The 24,405-nt window shown below is 44.1% G+C and overlaps 1 protein-coding gene across 1 annotated transcript; it reads left to right on the forward strand.

The window, feature by feature from the left end:
* The first annotated feature begins 1,113 nt into the window (after positions 1 to 1,113).
* arid4a (AT-rich interaction domain 4A) lies at positions 1,114 to 24,142 on the forward strand. The gene is made up of 24 exons (XM_014194664.3): positions 1,114 to 1,197; positions 2,163 to 2,212; positions 2,581 to 2,691; positions 3,929 to 3,994; positions 4,551 to 4,641; positions 4,882 to 4,961; positions 5,084 to 5,181; positions 5,529 to 5,661; positions 6,012 to 6,091; positions 6,294 to 6,370; positions 7,116 to 7,315; positions 10,200 to 10,272; positions 10,816 to 10,910; positions 11,296 to 11,393; positions 11,661 to 11,910; positions 12,237 to 12,520; positions 17,005 to 17,169; positions 17,407 to 17,675; positions 17,964 to 18,032; positions 18,346 to 19,677; positions 20,681 to 20,785; positions 20,939 to 21,130; positions 21,450 to 21,596; positions 21,874 to 24,142. The coding sequence occupies exons 2-24, from the start codon at positions 2,207 to 2,209 to the stop codon at positions 21,975 to 21,977; spliced, it is 4,125 nt and encodes a 1,374-aa protein (XP_014050139.3). The 5' UTR covers positions 1,114 to 1,197; positions 2,163 to 2,206; the 3' UTR covers positions 21,978 to 24,142.
* Positions 24,143 to 24,405: the final 263 nt, after the last annotated feature.

The raw sequence follows: 24,405 nt of genomic DNA on the forward strand, positions 1-24,405 counted from the left end.
TAGTCCTTGAGGTATTATTTACAAGACTATCACTACTTGATCCTTCTACTGGTGGTGCCAGTTGTGTAAGAACATAAAGACTATTTCAGTGCACAGTGTGATGTTTCAACTATGACATGAGTTCAGTGACTCCCGAAGGGCAGTAGTCTCCACATTGACCTTACCATAGACCTCCATCGGCTACCATGCCTCTACATTCCATCCTTGTTGTTCCGTCCCTGCTTGGATACACTTAAGACTCAATGCAGAAGACCTGACGATAACAGTGTCTTGAATCTGATTGAGCTCATCTCATCTGTACATTTGATGAAGAACACATGCCATGCTGTCTCGGACAAATTTATGCTATGGCCTTAGGTAAGTAGTAAACAAGATTTGACAGCAATCACTTCACTAGCTGTTCTGGTCATTGCTATCCGGGATCGTTGGGACGTCCATACCCTAACCTTATCCATAACGAAGGACAATACAGTATGTTTAGAAACTATGTGCCATAAGTCTAACCATTTAAAATAACTTCAATGGGGTAGGGACTTCCCAAAAAAGCCGGATAGCGAGGACCGCTTTTACCTGCACATGTTTCCGGTTACGTAAACCAACTTGCCCGCTGACGTCCTACAAACATGTACACGGCGCCATTGCCCTCGACCACAAACAAATCGATCTTGAGTATTTAACTCGTATCGCATTCTATCCCCAGCACACGACTAAATAGCTAGTAACTCCTTAGTTCAAATACGAGTCACGGCTAGCACCATCCAACGAGTGTGTAGAAATGGCACGTGTTTTCACATACAGTCCATTTCCATCCTTAGGAGTGACAAGGAAGCTTCCAGCCAGTGTCGAAAATAGGCGGTCCATGGTAAAATATGTCTAACCAGTGAAAGGCTTGGATAGAGATAAGAAAAGCCAATCATATTTCCATAGTGGGGTGTTCTGGAGGATAAAAAAGTCAAGTATATGAGGACCAATGGCAACTTTTCCCTCAAAGAGCCGATTTCATCTCTACCAACCATCAATACAGATTAGTTATGTCCTATAGCATTTGAAGCATGTGTTGACCAATCACATTTCTGCGATTTGACCACCACTGTCATGGCAGCCAATCTGATTTCGAGAAACACAGCTTCGGATCAAGCTTATTCTTCGTGTATTGCTTTGCAACTCTAGCAAGTGGTGAGCAGTCGGGTCGTTGCAGTAAGTATAAAAAAATATTAGCTAATATTCCTCTCAAATGAATTACAAACAGTTCAAGCTATTTAGATCAAGGTGACACCCGTTTTGTTAAATACGGAGGACACTTAGCTCAATGTCTCTTTATTTTGTCTTGCCAGATTAGACCGTAAGGAATTGAATGGCAGTGACCAGTCGGCTTGTTTTTGCAGTGAAGAAATGTATGCGCCTTTTGTGAAACTGTATAATAAATAAATAATTGTTGTCCTGATACTTTTTGTTTTATCGTCGTGAACTACCTGCTTCTCGTTTATCCAAAAGAGAACCACCGTTTGAAATGTTATGCCGGAACTAGCTAGCTGACAAACTCAAGGACTAGCAAGGCGGTTTAAATCGCCATATCGATAAACTGTTCTTAGCTAGCTAACCTTAGTATGGTGAAGTTAGCTAGCTAGGTAGCTAAATTTAGCTCCCGAGTTGAGAGAAATATTCTGTCTTTCCTTATTTTCACAAAGACTGACGATATTTTTATATTTTCCGTTTTACTGAAACAACCTTGTTTAAGATGACTGTGTGGCACACATTTTAGAAACAGATGTTGTTTGTAACGTTATTTCAAGCAGTTTGGAATGAACCCCCAGCCTGACATGGTGCAGCACGGCGAGCTATGATGGCGACGTGACACACACAGTCAGATTGCGAGGCAAGCGGGAAGAAACACGCATTATTCTTCTTGTCTATGTGCAACGTCCTCTTTTTAAAAAGCTTCCGACTAATTATTTGAGGTCTATTTTAACAATCAGCATACAGTTAAAACTAGCTACCTACACATTTTTGTAAATCTGGAGGGAGGGGGCGGCTGCATCGAGCTTGAAAAGAATGCGTTAAGTAGCTAGCTAGTTTGTTAGCTAGTATATTTATTCATTGTCCCAATTTATAGCTATTCTGACACGTCTTTAATAATCTGCTATTACTATATTGTTTTACAGCAATCAAAACCAATCGAGCTGGACTCCCTCATATAGTCTCTACGATGAAGGTAAGTCACTTGGCTAACCTCAGTTGAAAACAGGAGTGAAGCCGACGCCTCTTTCACTGAGCTTGCAAAAAAGAGACAGGGTCAACTGTATATGGTTGGCAACAACATATCAACTTGAATGTGTCAGAATGTCAGGCATATGTTTCACAATTAATTTAAATGTTCTCACGTTTTAATCTAGGCGTCACCACCACCTTTTCCTGAACAAGATGTTTAGATGAAAAATGCGAATGCAACTTCATGTTTGTGGCATTTGATCGGTGTTACAAGTTCATGCTTCATGGACATTTCATTAAATAGTGGCCTAACTGTTTTGTTCCGAAGTAAGTACAATGATGCATGTTATGGCGTGTCTGTTTTTCTCACAGGCAGCAAACGAGCCTGCCTACCTGACCGTGGGGACGGAGGTCAGTGCCAAATACAGAGGTGCCTTCTGTGAGGCAAAAATCAAGACTGTTAAACGGATGGTGAAGGTTAAGGTAAGAGCACCACACAACAATGGCTCCACCCCAAATGGCAGCCTATTACCTTTTCTAGTGCACTACTTCTGACCAGGACCCATAGGGTTGTGGTCAAAAGTAGTGCATTATATAGGTCGTGTGTCATTTGGGACAATGACACTAATCAAACAAGGTAGTTAGTGGAATGGTCCGTTGTGTCAGCAAATGTTGATGTCCACATATAACAATATGTTGTTTTATATAGACAAGCTGATTGTCCAGTTTCGGGTGACAGTTTTGCTGCAAAAGAACCCCTTCTCTCTAATCTAGATATTAGTGTCTGCCAGTGGCATCTTTCAAGTAGAGACTTGTTCTATGAACAGTTTTCCTCAGTTTGTTTTATAAAGCATTAGGTAGTCTGTAACAGCCTACATAGTACCAGGTACACACTCCAAAAAAAGTTAATTTAGTCATGACATAATCATAACACAACAATAAACACAGGCGATACTGGAATGTTTGTATATTCTGCTGTTAATCAGCAGGTAGTTTGTATTCAATTACTAACCTAATCTGTTGGTTTCAACATTTGGTAATACACATGAATGTACATTAAATGGGGACTGAAAATGCTTGGATTAGTCAAGTCTTGTTTTGTATGTTTTTGAGCTATGGATAGGACTAGGAATTTAAGTTAATATGTACTTTTGTATTCAAAACCCATTGTGAAAATGTGGAGTTGGTGAACCTGCTTCTGGTTGATGATGGTTATTGTTTCAAGACCAGATGATCCCCCACCAATCACCAGGTAGCAACATTGTGACCTGACCTCCTGTATTCTCCATTATTCTCCTTTGCTTTGCCACTTCCATTATGATTGTCACAAGGTCAGAGTTCCCTTGACTGATTGTTTCATGGGACATGGTAGGAAGCCCCATTGAACTTTTTCCACATTAAACATAGGCTGTCATTTGAAATAAGAATTTGTTCTTAACTGACTTGCCTAGTTAAATAAATAAAAACTGATGTGAACAATGAGGAAACAGTGAGTTTGCAAGTGAAGGCACCATTCCCTGTTAATACTATAAGCACAAACCTACTACCGTATCGTTGTCTTCCAGCACTGCCATGTGTAGCCCCTGAATACAGGAGTTCATCTAAAGTCCCTTGGGGACAGGTCAGGAAGGGAAGAGTTTTGTCTGTTACACAACTGAATTATTTCACCTTGACTGAACTTCTTATCTCATTCATTCTATTTCTTTGTCTCTCTCCCTAGGTGATGGTCAAAGGAGACACCACCTCGCAAGTTGTTCAAGATGATCAAGTGAAAGGACCGTTAAGGGTAAGTTGGAACTAACTGGCACCACCAAACTTGTCACAGGAAGATAAGGAAAATATTAGTTAGGCCCTCAGTGTCCTTTTGGTTCTCAGAATAAATAATCTGTTAATCACATGATTCTAAGAGCTGATCTGTCGGATACAACAATGGTGCTGTGCTTGTGACAGGAGTAGAACGGGGACAGTTGGTACATATTGGGTATTGTTGACGTTAAGCTTATGTATATTGCCTAATTGTAATGGTCATGTGACTAATGCTCTGGCAAAGCATGCTGATCACCTGTTTTTCAACATCAATGGCACTGCAAGTGTTACACATTCAAAGTTCCCCGACGGTTCAAAATGGCCTCAGTTTTTCTTTCTTGATGTTTTCGAAGCCCTGTGTGGTTCACTTTTCATTGTTTGAACATATGCGTTAGGCTTTCGCTCTGCTCAGGCACATTGTTCTTTATTTAGGGGAAGTCTCTTAACTTTTGCCGTTTTGAGTTCTTGTTGAAATGGGAGTAAAAGAGCAGAACGTATGAGGTGTTTCAGTCTCATCCCTTTGTTTCCTTTTGCAGGTGGGCTCCACAGTGGAGGTGAAGAGTGCAGAGGGGATCTGCAGTGAGGCAACCATCAACAAACTCACAGACGCCAGTTGGTACACAGTGGGCAAGTACAGCAACAACACCCAAACTAATATACAATGCCTGCTCTTCAGTTAATGTTAACGTACACACTGTACGTCTTTGTTGGTTGCATTTTCCCCATTTTTCTCTCAACTTGCCTAATGGTTAATAACTATTTGTCTATATAAAGTCCTTAGGAAGTCTCATATTTTGGTGTGACTTTTGCAAGGGGTGCCGTTTTTTTTAAACTTTTGCATGGGGCGCTGTTTTTCATGTGTTCCAGTGTTTGACGATGGGGATGAGAAGACACTCCGCAGGACGTCACTGTGTCTGAAGGGAGAAAGACATTTTGCTGAGAGCGAGGTAAAGGGACTACTATTCTGACCTGACTCTTTTCTTAGCCATTTGATTTGCTGGCCTCTCCGTTATGTTACACGTTAACATATTGATTAAGCCCTCTCCTTTCACCTCTCCCTCACATCTAGACGTTGGACCAACTGCCCCTAACCAACCCAGAGCACTTTGGGACCCCCGTCATCGGGAAGAAGGGAAACCGCGGAGGGAGGAGGTCATCTCAGGCTCAGTAAGTTGACCGTTCTTTTACTTTTGGCTATAGGGAACCACACCGTTCTTTCCTTTAGATACGGTTTTATGACTTAACAAGCATTACCTCTTACATTTACCAGTATGATTTTAATCTATAGCAAGCATGCTTCTTTAAATGCTCTGCCTGCATACATTCAGACATGGTCATTTATATACAACAACATAGCAAGATATATAGGCCTTTGTGATTGATACAGCGTTGAGCTTCTATAGAGCTCTGTCGAAGCTTTTGACTGAGACTAAATGTTTTGATGGAGACGGACTATAGCTTCTGACCTGTAACGATTTTGTTCTGATGGGGAGTCCTTTTGTTCAACTCCTCAGTGCGGACGATGACAAGGAGTCGTCTTCCAGTGAAGATGACAATGAAGACAGGAGGAGGCTAAACGATGACCTGATGGGTAAAGTGGCCAGTGTTCAGACTGGGACAGAGCGGACATCCTGGTACCTGGCCCTGGTGAGTCACAACCTGCACAGCCCCAGTTACACACGCTGTTTCTTTCTCTGCTCTCTTTCACTTTCTCTCTTGCTCTCTCAATATGTATGGTATAATTAAATGGTCCTAGACCTTATAGCAGCCATTGACAAGTTAGATTGAAACGTCCCTGATCTGTACAACTCTTTCACATTCAGCTACACTTGTCCTACCTGCTAATTGAGCAGTGTCATGGAGATGTTAGTTCTGTTCATACAACCACCTGAAAAACAACTCCTTGTGAAATTGAGAGCAAATGGTCAAAAACCCTCCTAGACCGTTGGCCCTTGTTGTATGATTGTTCCTAACTGTTCTTTATTGGTTCTGTCTAGGTGATATCACCCAGCTGCAATGATGACTTGACAGTCAAGAAGGACCAATGTTTAGTCAGATCATTTGCAGACTCCAAATTGTAAGTGTTGTGCATCCTACTTTTACATAATACAGTTTTAAAGAATTCCCAGTTCATTTACAAACATGTCTTGGTATACGTTTGCCCTGCCATGCAATGTAAATACACATGTATAATGTAAATCGCTGTTGCAGTCTTCTCAGAATTGGTACTCTGAAAAAAAATAATCTGAATGCACATTTAGATGTTTGTTGTTTTTCAGTCACACTGTGGCAAGAAAGGAGATCCATGAAGTGAACATGGACAGCATCTCTAAACCTGAGTTCTCACCCAGGAAAGGTAAGGATGGCTCACCTAGGGCTCAACACTTACAATTGCAGTAAGTTCCAAAACCGAATGTTATTATGTTTATTTCAACTGAATTGAGATGAAATTGACCTGTAGGCCTAACTCTTTACATAGGGGGCTTTCACCAAATTGGGTCGGAGCGGTTTTTCCGAACTCTGGCGTATTTCCCACCCTTAGTACGGTTCGTTTGGACTGGTGTGTGTGTGAACACTGCGCATTAAACTCACCGTGGTTCGCTCAAAAAGGGTGGTCTCAGTCCGATTCCATTCTTACCGTGGTGCGGTTCGCTGCAGGTGAGAACGCAGTCCGAACTAAACGGGAAAATAACCAAGGAGTATTATTGGTTGTTTGACTGCGTGCATTTCATAAAATGCACGTAGTACCATTACTTTATCTCTGAAACATTTTGTGATCGCATCCAGGCTATACCGGGGATATAGGCTATTCACATCCCAGTGAGAGCGGCTATTCCCTCCCGAATGTTGTTGGAAGACCAAAGCGAAAGTAATGAAGTTTGCGACAAGTTATGCTTCTTGGTAATCCTAGACGGATTGAACTTGATGATAATTTTTCTCTAATAAACAAATGACGTGGTTTTGTTTGGACATTTAGCAATGTGAAACCAACTGGACCAGATGGGGGGGGGGGGGGGGGGGGGGGAGACAACAACAATGTAACATAATCTACGTCTGATTTGAACTATGTGTGAAAGTACCCTTTTTCTGACTACTCTCAGGGTTGGATGGGGCAGTGCATTTCCTCAAGACCAAGGTAGTTCCTGACAGTTGGAAGATGGACATGAGTGAGATTTTAGAATCCTCCAGCAGTGACGAGGAGGACACAGAAGGAAAGGAGAGTGACGATGAGGAGGAGGAAGAGGAGGAGGAGAAGGAGGAGGAGGAGGAGGAGGAGGAGAAGGAAGATACCAATGATGAGGTAAGAAGAACATGGTTTTAGTCTGGAGGGTTATTTTAAGACTACAAGTAAGTCACTTTCCTTTTAGGTGATGATTAGGCCAGAGCCTTTTTATATTCATAAATGAAGTCTTTCTATCAGTTTTGACAAGGCAGTAGCTTATCCAGTGTTTTGACTGTTTACTGACCTGTGTTATACTCTACTAACAATGACCATTACAACCTGCTTGAATAGCTACTAATTTATGGAGAGAGAAAGGAAGTTATCACTCTCTTTGCTGCATATTCATTTTGTCGTGATAAGCTTTATCTGAGGGCCGGCTCTCAGTAATGTAAACCCAGCTGTGTATTGTAGTGACCTCACCTGCTTTGAGAATAAAGTTGGCTTGGCACCATGCATTCATTGCATTCCCTTTCTGACATCTTGTGGCTACTGAGCCAAAATTGATTGAGCCAGACTCCCAATAGACCCTGATTGCGTCCCAAATGGCACCCTATTCCCTCTTAGTGTACTACTTTTGACCAGGGCCCATAGGGAATAGGGTGCCATTTTGGACTTAGTCCCAGTGTGTGGGAAAGCCCCTTCCTCCGGAACAACAATGGTTCTTTCTGCTCCCAGAGTTTGGGACAAATGGCCATTCGTGTGGTTTCAGACACTGTTCCCATAGCAACTGGCAGCTACTTCCTATCGTTTTAGAGAGGGGCTGTGGGGATTGGCTGAGGGCCAGTGGAGGCTCCTGACTCGAGTTCTTTCTACCTCTGCTGCTTGTCATAAAGGCTTTGCTTCTCATGAGTGAAATTGGTTCACTTCACTGTGTATTTGCTTGTGTCTGGGGCACTTTGTCAGTCAAGGTATAATTCACACATTACATATCACAGCCTACATAGATTACAATGGCATGGACATTGTTGATTTTTCTTTCTAGTTCCTCCATTTTAGACTTCAGTGTACTGTGACAGTATCTGTTTAGTAATATATGTACAGTGCATTCAGGAAAGTATTCAGACCTCTTGACTTTTTCCACATTTTATATGGATTATAATTTTTCCCTCATCAATCTACACACAATATCCCATAAAGACAAAGCAAAAACAGGTTTTTAGAAATAAAATAAAAACTATAAAATATCACATTTACATAAGTATTCAGACCCTTTACTCAGTACTTTGTTGAAGCACTTTTGGCAGTGATTACAGCCTCGTGTCTTCTTGGGTATGACGCTACAAGCTTGGTACACCTGTATTTGGGGAGTTTCTCCCATTCTTCTCTGCAGATCATCTCAAGCTCTGTCAGGTTGGATGGGGAGCGTCGTTACACAGCTAATTTCAGGTCTCTCCAGAGATGTTCGTTTGTGTTCATGTCCAGGGTCTGGCTGGGCCACTCAAGGACATTCAGAGACTTGTCCCAAAACCACTCCTGCATTGTCTTGGCTGTGTGCTTAGGGTCGTTGTCCTGTTGGAAGGTGAACCTTCGGCCCAGTCTGAGGTCCTGAGCACTCTGGAGCAGGTTTTCAACAAGGATCTCTCTGTGCTTTGCTCCGTTCATCTTTGCCTCGATCCTGACTAGTCTCACAGTCCCTGCCACTGAAAACCATCCCCACAGCATGATGGTGCCATGTTTCCTCCAGATGTGACGCTTCAATGTTGGTTTCATCACACCAGCGAATCTTGTTTCTCATGGTCAGATTCCTTAGGTGCCTTTTGGCAAACTCCAAGTGGGCTGTCATGTGCCTTATACTGAGGAGTGAATTCCGTCTGGCCACTCTAACATAAAGGCCTGATTTGGTGGAGTGCTGGTTGTCCTTCTGGAAGGTTCTCCCATCTCCACAGACAAACTCTGGAGTTCTGTCAGTGACCATCGGGTTCTTGGTCACATACGCGACCAAGGATTTTCTCCCACAATTGCTCAGTTTGGCGGGGCGGCCAGCTCTAGGAAGAGTCGTGGTGGTTCCAAACTTCTTCCATTTACGAATGATTGAAGCCATGGTGTTTTCGGGAACCTTCAATGCTGCAGAAATATTTTGGTACCCTTCCCTAGAAGGGGGAGCACCGAGAGAGGATTGTGTTGAGACAATCCTGTCTCGGTGCTCTACGGACAATTCCTTCGACCTCATGGCTTGGTTTTTGCAAAAATGTAAACTCTCTTCGCTTTGTAATTATGGGGTATTGTGTGTCGATTTCTTAGGACTTTGAAATGTTTTTATTTTTTTTTCATTTATAATTACGTCTGCAACGTAACAAAATGTGGAGAGAGTCCAGGGGTCTGAATACTTTCTGAAGGCACTGTACATAGGGAGCCATATCTATGGCCATGGATGCTGTGAATAGGTAACACACCGTACAATATGATTCTCTGAGAATGGTTTCGCAAACTCATCGGAAGTTATGATGACATGTTTCTCTTGGCTATCGGATGAGTGAGTGTTAAATATATTTAACCATTAAATCTGTCCTTGAATTTAACCTACAGTAAGTTGTTTTGCCCAAGTGACTTGGCTTGACAAGTAACAGAATGTGCAACGACTTCAGAGGCAAAGCGTGAGCTCAAAATAATCTCAGCACCTGACTGACTACTGGCCTTGGCATACATGGAAAACTTCCTCTGCTCTAGTAGCATTGCTAACGCTACAGGAATGAATTAGTTGTGTCAAGACTGATGGCTTGCATGTCACCTTGTGTACTCTGCTAGACTAGTCAGTAGAGATTCTGACTAAGGTTTTTGTCTTTATCATTAAAAAAAGTAACCTTTTTTACCAAGTTAGTTGCGTTGATATTTTGACTCAAGTGTGTTTTTGTCGAGACCGTGTCAAATTAGCAGCACACTCAATGAAGGATAATGGCTATTATAAGTAATTGTCAGTTCATGTCTAATTTGCCTATATAACCAAGGTGTATGTTTCCTGCAGCCTGAGGATGAGGCAGACCCAGAGGAGAGAGATCACTTCCTGCAGCAGCTGTATAAGTTCATGGAGGATCGAGGTGAGCCTTCAGCCCTGTCCCATTTATCTTCCAGCTTGTCTACGTCCCAAATGGCATCCTATTCCCTATATAGTGCCCTACTTTTGACCAGGGACTATATAGGGAATAGGGTACCATTTTGGGATGCAGCCCTGAATTGTGCATTACCTCACTCACTAACCCACAAGAGTTTGAAACCATTGGATTGATGTAAGAAATATGGTGGACACTCTCCACACCTATCCAGTGCTTTTACATCCTTGAGAGAGTGAATCAGTGCACACGTCAGGGAGAAGAATGGGAAATAATTGGCGATCTTTCATATGACTTTTACTGAACACAACACTTTAGTGCACGCACACACTGCCTGGCCTGGCTCTGAATTGCCCATCCATCTTTCATTTGATTTCACTGCAGGTCTTTGTAACACAATGTATTCTAATCACTCATTCAACGACAACCCATGAAATAAAAGGATCCTCCTGTGATTTTTCAATGCCCTAAAATGTGGCTACTTTTCCTCTGTGTAACGTCCCTCTGCTCTTCTCATCCTTTCCTCCTCAGGGACGCCAATTAACAAGCCTCCTGTGCTCGGCTACAAGGATCTGAACCTCTTCAAGCTCTTCAGGCTAGTCTACCACCAGGGGGGCTGTGACAAAGTGAGTGCATCATCTCTACAGCTTGCTCTCTCTCCCTCCCTCTTCACTGCAGCGGCAGGCAGACTGTCTGGTCTCGTCGTCTAATGTGAACAACCTGTTCTCTCCAGCTTTGCCTTGCCTCTCCTGCGTCTCTGTAAGCAAAATTGCAGCGTGTAGGTTTTTAGTGGACTGTCAAGGTCAAGGGGTGTCTGTCTGGCTGGTGTTTTGCACATCGGCTGCTATGAGGGCAAAGAAAACAGGCCTGCAAAAACGACTTAATAATTTGGACTCGCTCGATCAAGTGATGTTGGTAGCGTTTTGTCTCAGTACCTCTTTCTTTTGTTGAATATATTCTTGATAAAGCGTAGCCTACATGAATGGTTATTGTGATGGTGTTTTTTTGCAGATTGAAAGTGGATCTGTGTGGAAACAAATCTACATAGACCTTGGCATTCCCGTCCTAAACTCTGCTGCCTCCTACAATGTGAAGACTGCCTATAGAAAGTAGGTGTTTGATCACTTCACTCAGACTTACAAACGGTCTTTACCAGATGGTTCTTTCTTTTGAAGCTGTTGAGTCATTTTCTGTGCTTCAAACTGTATTTTAGGCCAGATTACTGTAAAGCACTTGTGAAATATGTCGCTGTAAAAAAGGCTTTATAAATAGATTTGATTGATATTTCTGTTTTTATGCACCAAGATTGTTTCTAAGTGTTGTGAGTGATGTCTACTGTGCCTGAGGGAGTGCTAATACATTGTGTGTGTGTGTAGGTACCTGTATGGCTTCGAGGAGTACTGTCGCTCAGCCTGCATCGTCTTCAGGACCATCCACCACAGCGAGGATCCGCCAGCCTCCCAGTCCCAGACAGAAGAGAAGGCTGCCCAGATCTCTGAGGTGAAGGAGTGCCAGGGCCCAACACCATCCGTCAAAACTGAGTCTGCTGCGGCCATGGAGGACAAGCCTGCCCAGGAGGAGGCAGAGTCGGGGAGCGAGAGCGACAAAGATGTCTCCTCTCCCAGGGTTAGTAAGAGTTGTTTATTTACATTTTTTTGGCGTAATTTGTACATGACACTGAAGACAATTCAATTTTGGACTCTGTTAGATTGAAATCCTGTTCAGTTTCATGGTCAGTCAGCGTGACCAGTGTTGGTTCTCTTTCATTGAGATGGCTTTCTACTGTTCCTTCCCTCGGATCTTCTTTCAATGCGTTTTGAGAAGGAGCCGGAGGGAGGATGCGAGGAATAGAGGAAATACATTTGAGACGGAGCTGTAGGTAGTTTTGCTGCAGGCAGCCTAGGGTTCCACCTCCACAGACACTAATCACTTTACTTTCTTCTTTATCTCAGGGGAGGAGACGGTGCACTGTGACCCCGGTCAAAGCTGAGGTGAAGGAGCCCTCAAAGCTGGAGAAGATCAAAGAGAAGGAGGAGCAGAGTGGTGTGGGGGAGACCAGCGGAGAGGAGACTGGAGGTCCGAGAGACGGCAGCAGGTCAGATGGAGGGGACACCCCGGGGAACAGACGCAGCCAACGCCTGGAGGAGTCCGATAAAGAGTCTGAGGACGAAGAGGAGGAGGAGGAGGAGGAGGAGTTGGAGGATGAGGAAGACGGCGAGAGGAGAGTCGGAGAAAGGTACAGTTGAATGTTAATGAACTGTCGGTGTAAAATAAATGGTGATAGAATTCATGGAATGTTCAAGATGATGTAATAATTGAATGTCACCTCAGGGCATCAAGTCTATTAGCTGCCAAATGTTAATCTTCTCAAGTTCCTCTATTTTGTACATGTCAGGATGTGTGGCCATTGAACCGACTAGAATGTCATGAATTGTGTAACACACAAACGGGAGGAATGTGATTACAATCAACGTGTGGTTTCACATACTTGCTGAAGTTTTGTGATGTCATGTTTCAGGGTTGGTTTCCTATTGGATGGCAGTGCTGCAGATTTCTTTTGTTGCTGTAACGTGCAGAGCTAATGGTCATATTTACTAGGAAGCAAACTGACTGAAACGTGGAGGGTTTATCTGAACTTGTCCAATAAGAAACTCACATTTTCGTTGTAAAACGGTTTGCTACGGTGTGAACTAATGAATACGACCCATTTCTATCATGTGAAATTGGAGTGGTGCTTGTAGTACTGACTGAAGAGCTTCTTCGCTGAGTTTGAGGGCCTTGTTCGGATGGCTCTACAGTGAGCCCAAAGGTATTTTTTAGGACTCTTTTGTTAGATCACGGAACGGGGGTCTGTAGAAAACCCTTAAAGTGGCAATGTGTAACTTTCTGGGGGACTTGACCAATTTCACATAGATCTATAACTCACATTTCTATCATTCTATTTGAAAGCAAGTCTAAGAAGCGGTAGACCTATTCTATGTGTGCGATTTCTATGCTTCTTGTTCATCAATCAATCAAATTGATTTATAATGCCCTTTTTACATCAGCCGATGTCACAAAGTGCTGTACAGAAACCCAGCCTAAAACCCCAAACAGCAAGCAATGCAGATGTAGAAGCACGGTGGCTAGGAAAAACTCCCTAGAAAGGCCAGAACCTAGGAGGAAACCTAGAGAGGAACCAGGCTCTGAGGGGTGGCCAGTCCTCTTCTGGAGATTATAACAGAAAATGGCCAAGATGTTCATAGATGACCAGCAGGGTCAGATAATAATAATCACAGTGGTTGTAGAGGGTGCAACTGGTCAGAACCTCAGGAGTAAATGTCACTTGGCTTTTCGTAGCCGATCATTCAGAGTTAGACAGCAGGTGCGGTAGAGAGCGAGTCCAAAACAGCAGGTCCGGGACAAGGTAGTACGTCCAGTGAACAGGTCAGGGTTCCATAGCCGCAGGCAGAACAGTTGAAACTGAGAAGCAGCATGACCAGGTGGACTGGGGACAGCAAGGAGTCATCAGGCCAGGTAGTCCTGAGGCATGGTCCTAGGGCTCAGGGAGAGAGAGAGGGAGCATACTTAAATTGACACAGGACACCGGATAAGACAGGAGAAATACTCCAGATATAACAGACTGACCCTAGCCCCCCGAGACACAAACTATTGCAGCATAAATACTGGAGGCTGAGACAGGAGGGGTCGGGAGACACTGTGGCCCTGTCCGACAATACCCCCGGACCAGGCCAAACAGGCAGGATATAACCCCACCCACTTTGTCAAAGCACAGCCCCCACACCACTAGAGGGATATCTTCAACCACCAACCTACTACCCTGAGACAAGGCAGAGTATAGACCCCACACCACTAGAGGGATATCTTCAACCACCAACCTACTACCCTGAGACAAGGCAGAGTATAGACCCCACACCACTAGAGGGATATCTTCAACCACCAACCTACTACCCTGAGACAAGGCAGAGTATAGACCCCACACCACTAGAGGGATATCTTCAACCACCAACCTACTACCCTGAGACAAGGCAGAGTATAGACCCCACACCACTAGAGGGATATCTTCAACCACCAACCTACTACCCTGAGACAAGGCAGAGTATAGACCCCACACCACTAGAGGGATATCTTCAACCACCAACCTACTACCCTGAGACAAGGCAGAGTATAGACCCCACACCACTAGAGGGATATCTTCAACCACCAACCTACTACCCTGAGACAAGGCAGAGTATAGACCCCACACCACTAGAGGGATATCTTCAACCACCAACCTACTACCCTGAGACAAGGCAGAGTATAGACCCCACACCACTAGAGGGATATCTTCAACCACCAACCTACTACCCTGAGACAAGGCAGAGTATAGACCCCACACCACTAGAGGGATATCTTCAACCACCAACCTACTACCCTGAGACAAGGCAGAGTATAGAGCCCACACCACTAGAGGGATATCTTCAACCACCAACCTACTACCCTGAGACAAGGCAGAGTATAGCCCACGAAGATCTCCCTCAGGCACGAACCCGAGGGGGGCGCCAACTTAAGTATTTTTGTTTTTGCGTCTTCACTTTGGAAAACCAGCGTCACAGCTGAATTATTTTTCTTCTGTTATGCAAAATATATTTCACAGCGGTTTAGATGGTACAATGATTCGCTACACCAGTGGTTTCCAAAACTTTTTATAGTCCAAATGTTGTTTTTTGCCATCATTGTAAGCCTGCCCACACACACACACACCTCCACCTACAATACATTATTTAAACATAAGAATGAGTGTGAGTTTTTTGGCACAACCCGGTTCATGGGAAGTGACAGAGCTCTTATAGGACCAGGGCACAAATAATAATCAATCATTTTGCTCTTTATTTAACCATCTTACATATTAAACCTTATTTGTTCATCAAATTGTGAATAACTCACCACAGGTTAATGAGAATGGTGTGCTTGAAAGGATGCACATAACTCTGCAATGTTTGGTTGTATTGGAGAGTCTCTTAAATAATTTCACACACAGTGTGCCTGTATTTAGTTTTCATGCTAGTGAGGGCCGAGAATCCACTCTCACATAGGTACATGTTTGCAAAGGGCATCAGTGTCTTAACAGCGCGATTTGCCAAGGCAGGATACTCTGAGCGCAGCCCAATCCAGAAATCTGGCAGTAGCTTCGGATTAAATTAAATTTTCACAGAACCGCTTGTTGCAATTTCGATGAGGCTCTCTTGTTCAGATATCAGTAAGTGGACTGGAGGCAGGGCATGAAAGAGATAACGAATCCAGTTTGTGTCATCCGTTTCGGGAAAGTACCTGCGTAATTGCGAACCCAACTCACTCAGGTGCATCGCTATATCACATTTGACATTGTCCGTAAGCTTGAGTTCATTTGCACACAAAAAAATTCATACTATGATGGAAAGACCTGTGTGTTGTCCTTGTTAATGCAGACCTAGAAGAGCTCCAACTTCTTAAAGCATAGCCTCAATTTTGTCCCGCACATTAAATATAGTTGCGGAGAGTCCCTGTAATCCTAGATTCAGATCATTCAGGCGAGAAAAAAACATCACCCAGATAGGCCAGTCGTGTGAGAAACTCATCATCATGCAAGCGTTCAGACAAGTGAAAATTATGGTCAGTAAAGAACTTTAAGCTCGTCTCTCAATTTAAAAAAAACATGTCAATACTTTGCGCCTTGATAACCAGCGCTGCCCATATCATTGCATAGTGCAGAAAATACACAAGCGTTCAGGGGCCTTGCTTTAACAAAGTTAACCATTTTCACTGTAGCGTCCAAAACGTCTTGGCAGCAAGAGCCTCTCGGTGGATGCTGCAGTGGACCCAAGTAGCGTCGGGAGCAACTACTTGCACGTGCGTTACCACTCCCCTGTCATGGCTTTTGTGCCATCAGTACAGACACCAACATGAGCAGCAGCTACGTTTGGCTACATACGGAACATTCGTGGAATTCCCGTGAGAGAGTAAAGGTTAATGTGATTGGATGTTAATTATTTGATTAGGCTACCTTTATTTGATATTGTGGTGTTTAGCTGAACACTAGATGGTTGAATTATATTTTTGGCAGTGAAACGAGGCTACTCGGGGGGGGGGGGGGCGGCCAAACCTCAGCCCAAATGGAAAATATAAATGGACTGTTTGAAAATGTGAATAAAATACATTTATTTTTAATGTGAATCACATTTTTATTTGGCGTACCCCAGTTTGGTAATAACGGCTCTACACTATACTAGCTTATTTTGTCACAAACTGAACTTAGGTGAACTAAGATTTTTAGCAATCAGGAAATGGCGGAGCGATATCTGCATACGCCAAGCTACTTAGTTGCACTATCAGGGTAAAGCAATGTGTTCTACTCCTTTTCATCAGAACCCTGGGCTTTTATATCTTTGTGGACAGATGTCAGCTCAGCTGCTCCATTTATGTCGAACAAACTTTGAAGCAGGTGTGCATTCATTAGTGCACGTTGTAGAAAACTGTCGAAAAACGTTATGCAGCTGAGAACTTTTTGCAACAAAGTTACAAAAGTTCAGTTTAATCCCTCCGTTTGGTTCCTAGTGAATACACCACAGTATTGGCAGTGTTTAATAACCTGCTTTTGATGTTAGCTAGCTTTATTTTTGTGAATGGGCACCGTAAGATTTGAAGGCTCTCAGGGACAGCCTTTAACCGTGTGTGTATGTGTGTGTGTATGTGTGTGGACAGGGGTGAGGACGAAGACTCTGAAGACTCAGTAACAGGGATTAAGGTGAAGGTAAAGTACGGTCGAGGGAAGACCCAAAAGATCTACGAGGCCAACATCAAGAAGGCAGAGAATGATGATGGAGGAGATGTCCTCTACCTGGTTCACTACTATGGCTGGAACGTCAGGTAACCCATGGACACATGCTTCCATTCTCACCCACCTGAAAGAGATGATAGGGATGTTATAATTCGCTGTCTTGATCGCAGCAGTATTTTCAGTATTACTTTTCCACCTTTATCTGTTTTTGAAGTGACTGACTTTCAATGTAATATTTTGCTACTTAGTGCAAGCAGTATGTGTATAATCTGAGAGATGAATGAGTGGGTCTAGCTATAGGGTTAATGGTTTCATTTCCCCTCTAGGTATGACGAGTGGGTCAAAGCAGACCGGATAATCTGGCCTGTCGACAAGGGCGGAACAAAAAAGAAACAGAAAAAGAAAGTGAAGAATAAAGAGGAAGGCGAGAAGGAGGACGACAAGCAGGGGAAGCTGTGTGGCTTGAAGCGAGGTCGCCCTCTTCTTAGAACCACCCCCGCCAGCGCCAACCGCAGCGTCTCCAAGACCCCCAGCAGTGAGGGGCGCTCCAGCAGCAAGAGCAAATCTGATGTATCAGCCCTGCCCAACGGAGAGGGTAAGAGACCCGACACCTGTACTTAGGTACCAGCATGTAACATGACACCATGGGTGCATCTTGAACCCTGGCTTCCTTTTCTCCCATCTCCTCCTCACCATAATCTGCACCGATCATCAGTATTATGGAGAGGGTAAGACCGTGGAGCTCGTTCAGCAGGCTGCAGTCTTATACAATGTTCAGACCGAAATGTATTATTATATAGAACTGATATCGTTGTCTGTCATGTAGAATAGTGAATTGTGGCAGCTCTATTGATTTGATTTGTCTGTCGGTCTGTGTAAACAGGTACCCCTCGCCGACGCACAAGAAGAACCTCTGGGTTGTATGACTCGGACAGGGATTCTTCCTCCAATGGTAGGTCAACATGCCTCCAGATGCAGTATAGTCACTAGTTTAATTAGGATAACTAGGATAGTCCACATCTAAGAATGATTAGAGGGCGTTTCTGGCCACGTGAGGCTGGTTTTACCAGACACCGATTAAACTTAGTCCTGGACTATGAAGCCCTTTCAGTGGAGATTAATTCTAGTCATGGACTCAAAATCAATCTGTCTGGGGAAACTGCCCCTTGGTGTTTGGGAAGTAATTGTTGTTTTAAGGACTGAAGCCTAGACTTTTGATGGATGCAAGCTAACCCTTAATGTCCCCCCCTCTCTACTTCTGGTAGAAGAATCGGGGAACTCGTCAGAGGACAGTGAGTCAGAGGATTCTCCTGAGAAGAAGTCTGCGTGGGCGGAGAGGACGGACCCCGCCACGGCCCGTAAGCAGGAGGAGGAGGAGGACCGGCGGGTGGAGAGAGGAAGGGCAGAGGCAGCGGCCGCCGCAGCAGCCCAGGTCGCAGCCCAGGACCAGCCCCCCAGCAGCCCTCAGGAGAAGGAGCAGCAGGAGGACACGCTCCCTGAGAGGAGGGAGCCGGAGAAAGTTGAGGAGCAGCCCCAGGTGCCCCCCATGACCCCTGAACCCGACAGAACCAAGGAGGAGGACCCCCCTACCCCGAAATCCCCCAGGTCTAAAGCAGCACGTAGAAGTAACGTTCGTGAGCCAGAGAGGAACACCAACAATGACACTGGCTCTGAAACACCCACCATCATCACCACCACCACTCCCAACTACACTGAGGCTGAGTCGTCTCCCTGCCCGCGCCCCCTGAACAGGCAGGATGAGCCCATGGTGGTCCTTCATTGTCTCCCTGCTGAGCACATTCCCAGCATCCCTGACCTTCCCACCATGGACTCGGACACAGACTCAGCCACGGAGGAGGAGATCTGCAGGGAGGAGCGAGGTGTGGCCAAGCGTAAAGCCACTGAGCAGAGGACGCCGGACAAGAAGGTGCGTCTGGACAGGAGGGAAGAGATGACCAAGATGGCGTCGCCAGCCCGGCGGCCCGCCGACTCGCCAGAATGGAGGCTGGAGGCGGGGGGACAGAGAGGCGAGGAGCGCCTGACACCAGCTAAGGGTAAAACGGAGCCCGAGGTTAAAACAGAGATGCCTGCCCTCACTCCGGAGGTGCAGTGTCAAGGTCTAGGAGAGGGAGGTGTAGCAGGAGGTCGACCCAGGTCGGAGCAGCTAGCCTCGGGGGTCGAGGAGGAGGTGATGCCCCAGATCGGTCCTGAGGCGCTGGTCTGCCACGAGGTGGATCTGGACGACCTGGATGAGAAGGACAAGACCTTAGCAGAAGACCTCCTAATGATGATGAGTCAAGGGAAGGTCCATGCTCCCCCTCCGTCCAATGCCTCCTCCCACCAGACCCACAACAACCCTCTGTCCTCGGGGGGCGCTGCTCCTCCACGGGTCTTCTCCCCCACCTCTGCCCCCAGCCCTGATGAGTCCCACAGCACCAAGAGTGAGAGCGACGTCCCCATCGAGGTGGACAGTGTAGCCGGGGAGTCTCAGGAGGGGCTTGGTGATAACGAGTTGGCCAACTCAAACTGCTTTGAAGCTAGCACCAGCTCCAGCAACTCCAGCATGTCACTACAGGAGAGGGACACCAAGGACAGAGGTGGGTCACACAAAGAATGGCATAGAATAGGCTATCTTAGGGATGTGACAAAGGGCACATTTGTCTTAACATTAACAATTTTTGTTTGTTTTTGTTAAAACGATTTAAGTCATAATTTCAGAATGCAGAATATGGTCCTATTGCGTTTGGTCACAATGAAGTTCTATCTAGCGCAGTCATAGGCTGAATCTCAAACCCAACACTTGACTCCTAAGCCCTTTTATCGAGTGGCCACTTACTGTTGTGTTTGATAGCGACCACTCGAGTCTGCATTGAGACGATGCGCACTCAACGTCCAAACTGCCGCTTACCAATATCCCAAAAATCTATTTGCGAGCATTGTGTCCTTCGACCTGTCTTGTGCATGACTCACTCGCTGTGAAACTGGGGCAGACAGACGCATATACTGAGACAGTGAGAAAATTGTAAAGAACAAAATGACATGTCCTATTCCTGCACAAAATGTGCAATTTATATCGGTCGCCAGTGATTTCATCAACTGATTTAGGTTATAACCTGTCTTCTTCTTGCTAGCTTCACTGACACAGGGATGGAATTTTAGCTAGATAACTATGGCTGTTGGGCACTGCACTGATGAATGGCGTGTATTTCTGGTAGTTTGACAGCTTGCTGATGAAGTTGTAGACATGCTCCCAGCAGTCAGTCCATACTTCAGCATGCTTCCAAAGCACAGCAGCCAGGCAGCAGTAGACTCGGTACTGTACTGACTTGGGGCAGAGCAGGCTGTTCGCTGCTGTCACAACTCGCTTGCCTTTCTCTGCCATTTTTCCAACATGGCAACGATGACTTGCATGACTTTATATCCGTGGCAAATAATTTGATGGATGCGTATCTCCTAACGTTACAGCATTGTTGTGTTTAGGTATTTGTAAAAAAAATAATAATGATTATGATAGACCTGTTAATGGTCATTTTGTGAGAAATGCACAGTGATTTTGCCCTCTGAAATAAACATTCTCAATATTCTCCCTTTCATGATCAGGTCAGAAAAGGTTGATGGACTGCCATATGAGTTCTTCTGCAAAGAAGCAGAAGCGAAACCAGAAACGGCCAAGCACAACATCCAAAATTGATAAGAACGGAGCAGGTAAGTTTCATTGTTCAATTCCATTAATGGCAGGCTGCCAACTCACCCCCCCCCCCCCCCCCCAAAAAAAAACGTGCCAATGTTTGAATCCGTCTTGGCAGTAATGTGATTTGTGGATTCAAATAAAGTATTTTAAAATGTGTGTGACCACAGGGCACAGCAGTGACAGTGAGGACCTGTCTGTCATGGACACCTCTAGTAAGCTGACTCCAGTGAAACACTCCATGTCTAAAGGAAGCCAGAAGCTGGTCTCTCCTAACAGTAAGGAGCTAGAGAAATATAAGCACAAAGACAAGCAGTCCTCCTTCCCCTCCCCTCGCACGTACAAGTGGACCTTCCAGCTCAGTAAGTTCAACTAACTACTTATCCCTAATCAGCTTATCACACTGATCTCAGGTGTTGAGGATGAGGAATAACAACAGGGGCCGGTTTCCCAGACAGACAAAACATAATAATTATGACTAGGCTTAATCTGTGTCCGGGAAACTGGCCCTAGGAGTTTGGATTTTAGCCTTAATTTTGTGAATATTCTTAAATGTAATATATTCAGTGTTGTAAATGAAATGGTTTTGAAAGCATGCATAGGTTTATAGCTGAATGGTCACAGTGTGTTTGTTTTTGTTTGTTCTGACCTTTTACAATAAGAACTTTTGTCTCTGAGCAGATGAGCTGGACAGCATGACAAGTGCTCAGAGGATTTCCTTCTTACAAGACAAACTACAGGATATAAGGAAGTATTACATGTCACTCAAGTCTGAAGTGGCCTCCATAGACAGGAGGCGGAAGAGGTTAAAGAAGAAGGAAAGAGAAGGTAATATGGCTTTTCCTCCGTTCAACTCTGATTTCGCTGAAGACTCAATGTTCTTCTAATCCTCAGTAATCCTGTATTGTAATGCTTTACTTGGAATATTTCCTTAGTCTGTTTTTGGCACACATTCAGCTGTCGAACCTCGTCTCCCTCTTACTACTGTCTATAGCTTTCATTGTAATGGTTTGCTTTGTTTCCATGGTCTCTTTGCTCACCACGATACTTTGTAGAGTATGAAAGACAGATACAGCTGTCTAACCTAGTCTCTCCTCCCTCCCAGTGTCCCACACCACAGCGTCAACGTCATCCGGCTCGTCAGACACTGGGATGAGCCCCTCCTCTGCCTCGCCCACTCAGAACACTGTGGCTGTCGAGTGTAGGTGATGACACGCCTCCTCTCCCATGGCGACCACCCTGCCCATCTCTGCCTGCCAGCCCAGCATCCCGCTGCCTCCCTGGAGACACAGGGTACATCTGAAATGGCACCCTATTCCCTATATAGGGAATATCTTTTGACCAGAAGCCCATGTCAAATGACCAGAGACCCTAGTCAAAAGTAGTCTACTATATATGGCATAGGGGTGGCATTTGGGACGCACGCACGTACTGACACATAGGAGCAAGCGGCCTAAAGCACTCGACTGCCCCCCCCGGTCTCCTTTTACCCCTTATCCTTTCTACCGTATCCCGTCCACCACTCCCACTTCCTGCACTTTCCTGCCTCGTAGTCATTTTAGTCCACCTATCGCAGTCGTCAGGAAATGGATTCCATGTGAGTTGAATGTAAAGGAAACTACAAACCCAAGATATAGCCAAACACCGTCAGACTCTCCATCCTTGAACAGTCCATGGCACTTTTCTCCTACCGCTCTGTCAGAACCACAAACATATAACCTCCTCTGGTTCCCCAAATGGGACCAATCTGGATGCAGTAATGAATCAATGATGTCCCAGACAGAACCAGACAAATGCAATGTATGTAACCTACAATGTAAAGGGTTCCTACCTATGTTAATAATGGTCACTTAACCAGCTGGACATGGTTTGCAAGAAGGTAAATTATGTTCGCTTGCACCATCAGAACTGCCAAAGTACTAGTGTTACAGCAGAGTGCCCTATTTTGGAAGTGTGAAATTCAATTGTGAAAGGGAATGTAGTTTACTGAAAACTGCAGCTGTTGTCTTCCACTATTGCAGTGTCAGCACAGATTAATTATGCAAACTATTTTTTAGTTCTTTTTAAGGAAAGTAATTTAAAAAATAAAAGGTTTATAGTGGAACAAGAGAAAATGATTTCAGTGGACTAATTTCCTTTGCGAGTGTATTTTGCCGTTTTATATGTAATTGCAGAGTTTTTATTTTAGTATGGAAATTTTCAGAAACTATATCACAGCAGTGAAGTTATTTAATGAAAGATTTCTCAAACTGAAATTGTGTAAAATAAAGTCATGGTTTGCTTTGTTAAATATATTTATTCTGTTAGTGGAGACTTTTGTATTTTTTACAATATAGAGACATGAACCTTCTACAGTTTGGACAATGGGAAAGTATATTGAAATAATGTAATGTGCTCATCTAAAAGCTGACTTTGACTGTGTTTCAATTGGGGAGCTACTATGCAGTAGATACACTGTGTACAAAACATTAGGAACACCTTCCTAATATTGAGTTGCACCCCCTTTTGCACGGGAAACTGTTGAGCGTGAAAAAACCCAGCAGCGTTGCAGTTCTTGACACACACTACCATACCCCGTTCAAAGGCACTTAACTCTTTTTGTCTTGCCCATTCACCCTCAATGGCACACATACACAATCCATATCTCTATTTTAAGGCTTAAAAATCCTTATTTAAAAACCTGTCTCCTTCCCTTGAAGTGGATTTAGTGATTGAAGTGACATCAATAAGGGATCATAGCGTTCATTTGGATTCACCTGGTCAGTCTGTCATGGAAAGAGCGGGTGTTCCTAATGTTTTGTACACTGTATGTTTCCCCCATTTTCAATAGGGCCCACTACTTTCCCTTAATGTTTGCTTTTCCCTATTTGTTTTTTGGGAACACCATAATTTGGTGGCCTTCACTTTGTTTCTTGGTACTTGTATTTTGTTATTTAAAACATTGTATTTTCAACATGAGTTCTGACCAATTAAAAGTTGCATAAGAAGCATGTATGTTAAGCCCAGGGGTTTCCTATGATTTGTTTCTTTTGTACAGATTGTCCAAAACCATGTATTTGAAAAATACATTTTACACAAACTGTAATGAATGATTTATTCTTTTTAACCTCATCTTTGTACCAGTATATTAAAACATTAGCACACAGTGTATATACTGAACCAGTGAGTTTCAGCATTAGTCTGAAGAGAATGGAAGCATTCAGGACATTTTAAAATGTTTGTTTGACTTGATTTCATTGTGAAAAAATGTACTTCTTTAAATCGAAGTTGATCTACGGATTCCTAGATGAAGGTATTACGATTCCCTGAGCAAAGCCATTGTATCTTTGTAAAATAATGAGAGCTCTCATTTCTAATAAAAGTTTTTAAATATTTCCCTTGTGCAATACTGGTCATTGATGAGAGACAGAAATCTGTCTCCGGGGGTTGTCCTGCAGCCACCTCTGCTAAACTCTTACTGTTATTTTTGACATTTTCTGGAGAAATATCTGTATGTAGATACGCCCTACACTAGATTCAAGCAGTACTCATCTTGTTTTACCAGGTTGGGAAAAAGCATTTTGCTTGGATTACCTGAGATGGATCAATTTGATTTTAGCCTGCATTTACACAGGCAATCTAATTCTGATATTTTTTT

This window comes from Salmo salar, chromosome 01, assembly GCF_965601325.2.
Source record: "Salmo salar chromosome 01, fSalSal1, whole genome shotgun sequence".
NCBI lineage: Eukaryota > Metazoa > Chordata > Actinopteri > Salmoniformes > Salmonidae > Salmo > Salmo salar.

Excerpts from the sequence above, each read along its gene's own strand:
- arid4a (XM_014194664.3), top strand. Across the intron at positions 5,182-5,528 it reads AGGAGGTCATCTCAGGCTCA|TGCGGACGATGACAAGGAGT; the intron begins GTAAGTTGACCG and ends TCAACTCCTCAG. Across the intron at positions 17,170-17,406 it reads TACTATGGCTGGAACGTCAG|GTATGACGAGTGGGTCAAAG; the intron begins GTAACCCATGGA and ends TTTCCCCTCTAG.